Genomic DNA, 11,777 nt, shown 5'->3' on the forward strand with positions numbered 1-11,777 from the left:
GGAAACTGTTTTAAGATGACCGAGGAAAAATAGTTGTGATTTTTTTCTTCTTCTTTTTTTTTTTATATTTGGATGGGCAGAAAAAAAGAAAGAAAAAAAACTTCCAGGTCATGTAGTTTCTTGAATTGTGATGCAGAAAAACATTTAACAGCAGCAAGAAGAGGAAGAGGATGAGGAAGATGAGGAAGAGGATGATTTATGTGAGAATGTGAGAAAACAGGGAAAATGGATAAATGGATGGATGGATGGATTCACAGTAGAGGAACACACACACACACACACACACACACACAAATAAAACTCTTGAGGTTTCCACCTGACATGTCCTGACAGCCCCCCCCCCCCTCTCCGCCCCCCCCTCCTATTAATTATATTCAACAACAAAAATACAAGTTACCCCTCGTAGTGTTTAGGCGTAGCTTAGCATTTGCGTCATCTTCTTCTTCTTTACACACAGCCCCCCCCCCCTTTCTTTTTCCTACCTGCAACTACCTTTCTGTGTTCAGTGCCCCCCCGATCCCCCCTCCTCTTCCCTCCCTCCACCTTCTCCATCTCCTCCTCCCCCCCCCCTCCGCTATATCCAAAGTTTTGTACAAAATGTTTTAAAAGTGAATAATTCCCTTTTTATTTTATAATCGTAAATGTTATGTTTTTATAAATATTATTTATTATACAATGTATATATCTGTATGACTGAACTAAGATTATATATTTGAAGAACAAAAACCTCCCCCCGACTCTGTCTCATGCTTTTTTTATTATTTTTTTTTTTTCTCCTTCTTAGCTTCACACAAACTCGTCACCTCTGACTCAAAGTGTTTATTACATCATATATTTAAAGTGTGATTAAGTGTCTCATCTCTGGATCTATTTATCACTTTTAAAAGTTGTCTATATGTTTTCTTAAGTGTCAAAATATCCCACGAAAAGACAAAAACCAGCACTTATTCCTCTGTGAGAAACACTAGAGCACCAAACGTGTTCATCCGCAGCTACAAATAGTCCCGTTTAATAATAATAATAACATTTGGGGACTATTTACTACTATTTGAGTCACATCTCTTAAAAACTACAGTAGCCAGTTGCTGTAGGAAAGCACAGAGCCCTAAAAAAACCTATAAAATCTACATATAAATATAATAAACGATACATTTATGACCTATTTTCCATGTTTTTAAATATAAAAGTCTTCAGGAGGAACATATAGAGAGTAGAGATGCTGTAAATATTAAAACATAGCTGGTTTTTGGTCTTTTTATGGGACTTAATAGTAAGAAAAATAAAGAATAATGTGTTAAAATGATGATATTAAATGAAGAATTAAGCTGCTATATACTGCATTACTTTTAGAGGACAGTCAGTGTATGTTTAGTCCGATAAGGTTTATTTAATAGAAACATTAGAGCACCAAACATGTATTCATCCGCCGCTAAAAATAGTCCCGTTTATTAATAATAACTATTTACTCCTGTTTGAGTCACATCTCTTAAAAACTACAGTATTTAGTGGCTTTAAGAAAGTACCAAGGCTTAAATAGCCCCATAAAAACTAAATATATAGTAAAAATAATACATTTAAGACCTATTTTCTATGTTTTTAATCATAAATGTGTTCAGGAGGAACAGATAGAGAAACTAGAGATGCTGTAAATATTAAAACATTACTGGTTTTAGGTCTTTTTATGGGACTTAATAGTAAGAAAAATATAGAATAATGTGTTAAAATGATGCTATTAAATACTTTTAGAGGACATATTGGTTGCAATCTATCAGTCTGAATAACATAACAATCATCCAAACATTATAGTAAATATAGAAATATACAATCTAGGATACATATTATTCACTTTTCTAACTTTCAATATGTGAAAATTCAACATTATTCAGTTACGAACAGACAGAAATGCAACAATCACAGCTAATAAAGTACTAGTACTGAGTCATTTTTATTTAAATTTCACTTGTATATATATATATATAAAAAAAACAACACAAGTACAGATGAAGACTTCAAGCATTGTGATGATGAAGGTGTTACTGACACGTTTGACACTGTTGCGTTACAATTACGACAGATCGGATCCAGAAATCTGCTCCGTAACCATGACGATGTGGAGGTTTAAAGTGTGTCTTAAAAACAACGCTAACATGCACTTTATGTACATTTAAACCATTTTTTAGTTTGCTATAATCTTTCCTGCTGTCTTTGCCGATCATGAGTTTGATTTAAAGGGCCAGTGTGTGAGATTTAGTGACATCTAGTGGTGAGGGTGCAGATTGCAAGCAGCGAAACTCACGAAAAAATGTAAAAAGGCACTCTCTGTAAAGCTGTTTGGTTTGTCCCTGTTGGGCTACTGTAGAAAAGGACTCGTTCTAAGGTATCAAAGACGCAACGATTCTTATTTTCAGGTGATTTTACACTAATTAAAACATACTTATAATATTACATTTCTGCCAAGTCTGTTCCACTAGATACTAAATTTTACACGCTGCACCTTTAAGTGATGGGGGACAAAATCCACATCTTTAAATCTGTGGAAAAAAGTCACTGTAGTGGTGCGTTCAAGACAAAATCCTACTCGACAAAGTGTGAGGGAACAGCCTTCGAAAATGGGAAAACTGGAGATGATTTGATGCAACCAGAGTCGCTCGACACGGCAGCGAAAGGTAAGTTATTATTAGCTTGAGGTCTTGTACGATTTCGAGCTTTGAATTCTGAGTTTCACGCTGCCTGGGAATTTACATCGGAAGTTGGAAGTCAGGATTGAACGTCACATCCGAGTTTAAATCGTTCCAGTTTAGCCAGGTTAGCCACTGATAGCAACACCAGATGATAAAAACTCATTTTGGTGTATTTAGCGCATACAGTCGCCATAGCAACACATCCACAGATAGATGATGATGGACAGTGCTGTGTGTGTGTACGACTGATTTAATGAGACACTAATAAGGCAGATAAGTGCTAATAAAACAGGATATTACTGCAACTTTCACACTGTTGAAGCAGTGTCCGACTTTCCGACTTCAGGGGGCGTTCCAGTTGAAATTTCAGACTGGGAACCTCGGAAATTTCAACTCCTGAACACAACTGGAACACACTATTAAACTTAACAATTTTATGAAGTCAGACTTCAATGGGACGCATCAAATAGTTTAGTCAAAGCCAACAAACATGAGGCTTCAGCAGGTCAGCGTTGGTGAAATCAAACAGGTGTTTCCCAAAGTTTAGAGAGGAAAACATCGTAATGAGAAACAAAAAACAGGGAATTTTGTGTTTAAAAAAGACTTAATTTTGATAGAGGCCCCACTTGATTTGACTAACGCATCCTCACATTAGCTTGAAATTGAACTTGAGAGTGAATCTTTGCACTAAACAGCTGTGGGCTCTTGCATTATGTTCTATTTCAACGTAGATTTGGGCACATGAGTGTTATTAATAAAGTTTTAAAGTTAGATAAAGTGGAACTTATCCTTTAACTGGAAACATCTGCACAGGTTCATTCATGAGATGCACATTCAAATGATTTTGGTGTATCATAATTATTAGAAAATCATTAACAAGGTAGTTTTTTTTGGGTGGCAGCTGGACACAATTTCAATAACATTAAGATCTAAGTGACGAAGGCCTCTGTGAATATTAAACTACACTTTAAACCATCTGTGTGGGTCGAAAGCAGCGTGTGTGTGTGTGTGTGTGTGTGTGTGTGTGTGTGTGTGTGTGACGTAACTTCCCTTTAAAAAAAAAAAACCCATTTGATTCATTTAATCATTAAGTCCAGATAACACAGTGTGTGTCATTAGTAACAGATTTTAATTTAATCATAAAATCCCCCCAAAAAAAAGGTCTAACACAACATGATAAGAATAAAACCTTCAAGTCGTGAAAAGCCTCACCGAGACCCGGAATGATGATATATATATATATAATGTAAAGAAACAGTATTATATAATAATTAGTGTTTGTGCACGCTGGATCTTTCACTTTGACTCTTTTTTATGTGTAAAAAAAAAAAAAAAATCCCAAATGGAGTGCTAGAGGCATCACATGGAGGTAAGACAGCACTAATCTTCAGGAATTTACAATATACACAGATACAACAAACACAGCTCTCTTTTTTCTTTTTTTTCTTTCATATCAGAGGAAGGTTGAGAGAGAGAGGGGGGGGGGGGGGGGGTGTTTCGCCTGGTTTGGTTTGGCTGCTGCAGTGCAGAGAGAGAAGCACTCACACACACACAGCTTCAGGGATGGGAAGGAAGGAAGGAAGGATGCAGAGAAAAAGAGAGAGAGAGAGAGACAGAGAGAGATGGAAACTATCTCTCCTTTTTTTTTGCTTGCTTCCTTTCTGCCAGCCTCTTTCAGGTTTCCGTTCCTCGGCAACTGAGTGAAGAGAAAGAGACAAATAAAAAAAAAGTGAGAAGAGACAGGCGAGGCGAGGCAGGCGAAGGAGACGTGCTGCCACAGGAGAGCACCTGTCTAGTCGACCTATTTTTAAAGCTCTAAACGAACCCGTAAGTCTCTCAGTGATGTGATGAGAAGCTACAAAAAAAAAAAAAAAAAAAGCTCGAACTGCAAAGTTGAAAAGTTGTTCAAGTTTGGGTGTTTTTTTTTTAAATGTCACCCTGGGCAACCAATATAGATAGCCACTTCTCATATTTAACCCATTATATACATGCATTAATGTATCATATAGATATTTTATAATGTATAGATTGAAATAAGAAGATATAGAGCAATTTTTCACACTCATCTTTCACTTTCTGATACTGACTATAACTGGTTGTCCATGTTGGAGCCTCAGTATATTAATATAAACATTATTAAATAAAAGTAAGTGTTGATATTTGTATATTTTGTCAGCTTGCAATTTTTACTGAGGATTAACTGATGTTTTAAAACTTGCACGCACAGTAAGTCTGTAGATAGATGGCTGCAGATATCCTCATTATAACATTTAAAGGAGTAGTTCATTATTTTCTTGGTATGTATTTGGGAATTAATGACTTGCTGAGAGTTGGATAAGAAGATTAACGCCTCTCATATCTATCAACAGCTGGCTGGTTTAGCTTAGCTTAGCTTAGCTTAGAGACTGGAAACAAGTGGAAACTGCTAGCGTGGCTCTATTTTAAAGCACTTTTTTTATTGAAAAATAGTAAAAATACTACATGATATTGAAGTTTTGTCCCTTGTGCCACAGTACAGATTCAACCTGAGCTGATTAATCTTATAAATCATTAATTTTTGTGCAAGAAAAGTTATTTTTAGAGTATAAATGACTAAACTCAGCTCACAGTTTAACCAATTAGTCCAATTTTACCCATTTTTTTTACATTTGAGAGCTTTAAAAACAGCGTAAAACTTATTTTTAGCAAAACTTTTCCTAATTTGATCCACAAGTATACAACATTAGGAGTAAAATGCATCATTTTTTAACATTTTTCTGCAGCTAATACACATTTTTTTATATGCAAATGTACAAATTTGAGCATTTCAGCATTCAAATATCTTGTATTTATCATATTCAATAAAATGGACCATTAATGAGTGATTATGAATGTCTTTTTTCCTATAAGATTAATCAAACATTTATTAAAGACTGAAGGGGAATTTATGAATATGAATTAGTGTAGAGACTAATTATGAGTCAGAATATGAACAGTGATGTGATGGTTAAAGGAAAAACTGTAACCATAGCAACTGTGACCATGTATCCTGACGCGGGCCTCCAGTCTTACCGTTGAAGGATGCCTCTTTTTCACAACGTGGCTCCTCTGAGTCTAGATCACTCCAAACTTATTAAAACCCAGTCTGCGGAGGAAAAAATGAAAAATATATGTATATATATTAATCACACTTCATACAGAGGTTAAAATGTAAATGTTTACTGCTTCTGTCTCAGGTTTTTCCCTTCCCACTTCTGTGTTACATTAGTAAAATATGACTGGTGGATTGAAAACTAGGTGATGGATGTGTGTGTGTGTGTGTGTGTGTGTGTGTGTGTGTGTGTGTGTGTGTGTGTGTGTGTGTGTGTGTGTGTGTGTGTGTGTGTGTGTGTGCGTGTGTGTGTGTGTGTGTGTGTGTGTGTGAGTGTTCAGTGTCACCTCGTAGAAACAGGAAACGAATACTTACGCTCCGTCGTCCCTCAGTAGACTCAGGAACTTGCTGACTCTGTGGCCGTGATCCATCTATTTAAAGTTAAAAAAAAAAGAAAAGAAAAGAAAGAAAGAAAGAAAGAAAGACAGAAGCGTTACATGCAAACGATATAATAAAATAATCACCTTATTTATCTTTTGGATCGCTTTTAAAAAAAAAGGTGTCGAAACGTCAGAGCGGGTCCTGGAGTTCACACTTTTAGTTTGTATAAAAGAAGGATTTTTTAAAGGGAGAAAGAGGGGGAGGAAGAAGAAGGAGGAGAAGAAAGAGAGGAGGAGGAGAAGGAGGAGGAGAGGAAGTAAAATTAATGGCAGCCTATGCAATAACTTACAGTACGTCTGGAATCGCCTGTAGCCACTGGAGTGAAGACATGAGAGCGAAACACAGGAATGAGAGGAGGGAAAAAAGATAAAGACTGGGAAGAGTGTGTGAGTTTCACAGCATGTCTCGGCAAAACACAGGTTCATACTTCTTCTTCTTCTGCTGCTTCTTCTTCTGGTGTGTGTGTGTGTGTGTGTGTGTGTGTGTGTGTGTGTGTGCAGAACATGGCTGCATCATTGGTGCATACCGCAGCAATTACACAGCATCCAGCCTCAACTAACAGGCTGTACGCGTCGTCAACATACCACAGACACACAGTCATGAGGGGGGGGGGAGAGGGGGGGGGGGGTTAACACGAGCTAACAGTCAGATTTAGGTCAGTTTCTGCTGCTGATGTTTTCCTGTCAGTCACTATTTATTTTGAAGCCACTGGAGCGTATTTTTTTATAAACTATTTAAATGAGCTGCAGGAGTAGAAAGTTCAGCAGAAGATGCTTCGGATCGGAGTACAGTTAGAAGCGACTGTAAGTGTCGGGCTCGGGTTCAAATATCTGTTTTTAAATATTTTTAAAAAAATGTTGGAAATGAATCATATCCCGCAAGTTTTAGCTTTAACACCAGAAAAAGAAAAAAAGACGTCCAGCAGTGTTGAACTTCCTCTTCCAGGAAGTGAGAAGATTTAAAACAGATTTAAAAGAAGAATTCATCCAGTAAAAACCAAACATATCCTGATATGGATCAATCTCCAAAAAATCCAATATCTTACACTTCATATTGTTAGATGCTCAATATAGTGAATGGTCTTTTTATTTACGTATTTATTTATTTATTTATTTTTTAACGCTCATCTAAGCTGCTGCTGGAAACCTCCAATAAACCAGCAGCAGATGAAGTGTTGGTTATTTTTTAAATATTTTTCCTGTTTTTATTTTATTTTTTAAATATTGTTCCTGTTTAATTTTTCCCCCGTTTTTATTTAAAAAAAATATTTTTGCTGTTTTAATTTTATTTTTAAAATATTTTTCCTGTTTTTATTTTTAAAAATATTTTTCCTGTTTTTATTTTTTTTAAATATTTTTCCTGTTTTTATTTTCTAAATATTTTTCCTATTTTTATTTTTTTTATATTTTTCCTGTTTTTATATTTTTAAATATTTTTCCTGTTTTTATTTTTTTTAATATATTTTTTTCCTGTTTAAAAAAATATATTTTTCTTGTTTTTATTTTGTATTGTTGTTATTATATATATGTTGAAATTATTTAGTTTGTAGGACACTAACTCAAGCTTTTACTCTTTCCTCTCATTTTCCATGACTTGAAAATCAATCAATCATTTTCCAGGTTTTGGGAACCCTGTAGAAGGATCTCAAGTTTTATCCTCATTTAACTTTATCCCGTTTTATTTGACTTCGTCTCAATTTATGGGTGTGAAATGTACATAAAAACATACATTTTCACAATATGACTCATCACCTGTCAGCGAATCGTAGGTGTCCTAAATCTAAAAGTAACGCTCACTATAGAATAAACAACTTTTATTGGGTCTTTAATATAGAAAATAAGAGAGCATGGGGAGAGATTTCAGCCCCACACATACACTTTCTCTCTCTAATGACATCACTATGACATCATGGGTTATTACATCAGACCTGACATTATGCAGCTAATTGTTTTCACACTTTAAGTAGAACCAGTAAAGTTAATTTTGATGTGTAAAAATCAGCGTAGTGGTTCTTTAGGGTCCAACTAAGGCTGAAAATGACCATAATAATTAACCAGCTGTAACTGAATCAAGCCGTAACCAGGCAGTTTGGGGGGTAATTCATCCTAATGTGAGGAAAACATACGTAATCCAGCGTGTTTAAAGTGTTAAAATCTACAATGACACACTGCAGCGCTGCTCGGAGAGAGGAGTGATGGAGGTAAAGTTGGTGTTGTGAGATTGATTGACAGCAGAGAGAAGACGAGAGGAGGGAAATTAACATGATGACGGACAGATATGAGAAACTAACCCTGTGTCTGACATGTCTCCTTTATTCACTCATTCAATTCTCTCTGTATAATAAACACTAAATAGTTTAATCAATAGTGAGAGCAGCTAATCAGTACTTAAAGGCATCTACTGAAATAAATCGATATCAAGTAGTATGGCAATGTCTCCCGGCAATCGATCCTTTTTGCACCCAGAGCTACATAATATGACTATTTGTATGGACTTGCTCACAGCCAATCAACATAAAGCATTCTTCTCTTTAATTCAACCTACCTTTTTAATTTGGCTCACCTTTAATATGTCTGTTTTACTTCATTAAATGTACTCTTTTACTCCTAACATCTCCGGTTTTACCCACTTTATTTATTTTATTCTTTTTCTTTGTTTATATTTATTTATTTATTTTATATATATATTTTTTTAAAAATTGTAATCCTACCTCTGGTGTTTCCTGAGTTCCTGTTTTAAATTGAGTTCCTATGTTTGATGATTTCTTTTTGTTTGTTTATTTGTTTGTTTATTCCGACTGTGTAAAGCACTTTGTGTTGCATCGTAATGTATGAAAAGTGCTATATAAATCAGGTTTGATTGCAGCATAAATAACCATAATGACATAAGACATATAAGATTATCAGCCGAAATATCGATATCAGAACTTTTTTTACTTTTTAGCCTGGAAAGTCTACAGTAGTATCGATCGTTAATGTTGTCACCAAAGAAATGTAGACTCTTATCAGAGCTATTGGGATGCAGAAGTTGGTTAGTAGCAGGTAAAGGCTGAGCAATGTATCGATACTTTATCAATATCGTGATACGCAAATAAATATCGTCTTAGATATTGGATTTTGTAATATTGTGATATGTAACATGTTGTCTTTTCTTGGTTTTAAAGGCTGAATTTCAGTAAAGTGATGTGATTTTTATTAAACTTAACAGACTTTTATAGCTGTTTTATTATTTGCCTTTTACTCACTTGCTCATTATATTCACATTTATTTAAACATTTCATGTGTAAATATTTTGTGAAAGCACCAATAGTCATCCGTACAACATCGATATCGAAGGATTTGGTAAAAAAATATCATGATATTTGATTTTCTCCACATCGCTCAACCCTATGAGAAGGGTCACAAAGGCTGCGTTCACACTGCAAGCCAAAATCCGATTTTTAGCCAATCTAGATTGGAACCAGATGGCTCTTATCAAGTCTGAACAGTCATAAATCACATGAAATCCGATTTTTTGCAAAACACATCGAAACCACCTTTGGGAGGTAGTTTCAAATCACATTTGGACAGATGTGTCTGAGTCTGAACAGCTCCAAACACTCACATCTGTTCTGACTCTCCGTGACGTCTCTCTACGTCTCTACGCTACGTCACTCTATGCGACACCAGACCCGAGCTTATTCCAGATGTTGTTGCTAGCTGATATCAATGGAGGCTTATTCCAGTTGTCGTTGCTAGCTGATATCAATGGAGGCTTATTCCAGATGTTGTTGCTAGCTGATATCAATGGAGGCTTATTCCAGTTGTCGTTGCTAGCTGATATCAATGGAGGCTTATTCCAGATGTTGTTGCTAGCTGATATCAATGGAGGCTTATTCCAGTTGTTGTTGCTAGGTGATATCAATGGAGGCTTATTCCAGTTGTTGTTGCTAGGTGATATCAATGGAGGCAATGGAGGACGTGGAAAACATCAGTCTTTGGACAGAGGATGAAACCAAATTCTTAATCTTTGGGGAGATGGCTCCATTCTCTTACAATCCGGAATTATATGACATCACACAATACACGCTAGATGATGCCTCCATTCCGATGACGTTGCCACAGCAACCTGTCAGATTGGTCATTAATGTGGCCCAGTCTGAACAGAGCCAAATCCGATTTGGACACTTGCTAAAAACAGTGTGGACAGTCAGGCCTAAAAATCGGATTTGAGAAGGAATCAGATTTACCTGCATTGTGAACGCAGCCAAAATGAGCTGCTAGTTTTAATTCACTCATTTGTCACATCAGACACGGCTGCGAACGGCTTCAAATGACTAAAATCCTTCTGATCTATAAAAGAAGATATTTCAAAATGACCAAGATCCACAAAGTATTTGGGCAAAAATGTGTCCTGAGACTTTTCTGGCTGACGCAGCTACATACAATACGTACAAGTGGTGCTGAGAAGAAGCCAAGAATCTGCTGAGTCGGTGGTTTATGTTTTCATTTCTGTTTCCATTGTTGGACGAGTTTAATGTACATGTGTCGGACTCCTGGGATGCAAATTGTAGGTACACCAAAAACCATAGGAGACAGAGAGAGTGTGTGTGTGTGTGTGTGTGTGTGTGTGTGTGTGTGTGTGTGTGTGATTGTTCTCCTCTGAATCCCAACACATGGCTGTGACTTGGAAAGCAGCACAGAACATGGTTTCAATACGATGGATGTACTGGATCTTCCGACTGTTTCGGGGAGGATTTTTTTGGGGTTTTTTTACGAACTAGAAAATGTACTGGATCCCTCCGCTCAACAAATCATCAGCATAAAAGCCACACTGTTTTTCATTCCAGCTGATAGATGACAGGTTTTTGTGACGGAGACAGACTCTGTTGACTGTTGAGAATGCTGACCAGATGTCAGGGGAGAGGAGAGGGACAAGCCTGCGAGCCTCAGACCGCACTATTAGACAAAAAAAAAAACCACGTAACACAGAAAGGCCGAGCCAGTTTCAAATTTGTGTTCGAGGATAATAAAAACATTTTTAAAAAAAGGTGTGAAATGAAACTGAATATTTTCATTCCATCTAAAACCACCAGTTTAATGCATTATTCATGTGAACGTCTTATAGCCAGTTTTAGAGTTAGAGTGTTAACATGCTCACATTTGCTGAGTGGCATTAAACACAAAGTGTAGATGAAGCTGATGGGAACGTCGTTTTACATGATATGAAAAGTTATTATAATGAATGATCACGTATGTATGCACTGTGTACATATATATGTGCATTTACACTGTCTGTTGTGTATATTTGACTTTGTATCCTGCTGTCATGTGATGTTTAACTGCAGCTCCGTGTGGCACTTTGGTCCAAGAGGAATTTCCCTCAAGATATTAAAGTTTATCCCATTTTATTTCATCCTATCTTATTTTATCATATCCTATGTCATCCTATCCTTTCCTATCCTATCTCATCCTATCTATCTTATTTCATCCTATCTCATCTCATCCTATCTTATCCAAACCTATTATTTCTCATCCTATCCTACCTATTATTTCATTATATCCTAGGTTATCCTATCCTTTCCTATCCTATCTCATCTCATCCTA

The 11,777-nt window shown here is 36.1% G+C and overlaps 1 protein-coding gene across 1 annotated transcript in view; it reads right to left on the bottom strand.

The window, feature by feature from the left end:
* Positions 1 to 1,934: 1,934 nt before the first annotated feature.
* Positions 1,935 to 11,777, bottom strand: part of LOC134003347 (vesicle-fusing ATPase-like) — a gene marked incomplete at its 5' end in the record, with an annotated part of 10,751 nt that continues 908 nt past the window's right edge. The window contains 3 exon segments of the mRNA XM_062442513.1: positions 1,935 to 4,377; positions 5,733 to 5,805; positions 6,127 to 6,182. Coding sequence (XP_062298497.1) covers positions 5,775 to 5,805; positions 6,127 to 6,182 — 87 coding nt within the window.

This window comes from Scomber scombrus, chromosome 21, assembly GCF_963691925.1.
Source record: "Scomber scombrus chromosome 21, fScoSco1.1, whole genome shotgun sequence".
NCBI classification, from domain to species: domain Eukaryota; kingdom Metazoa; phylum Chordata; class Actinopteri; order Scombriformes; family Scombridae; genus Scomber; species Scomber scombrus.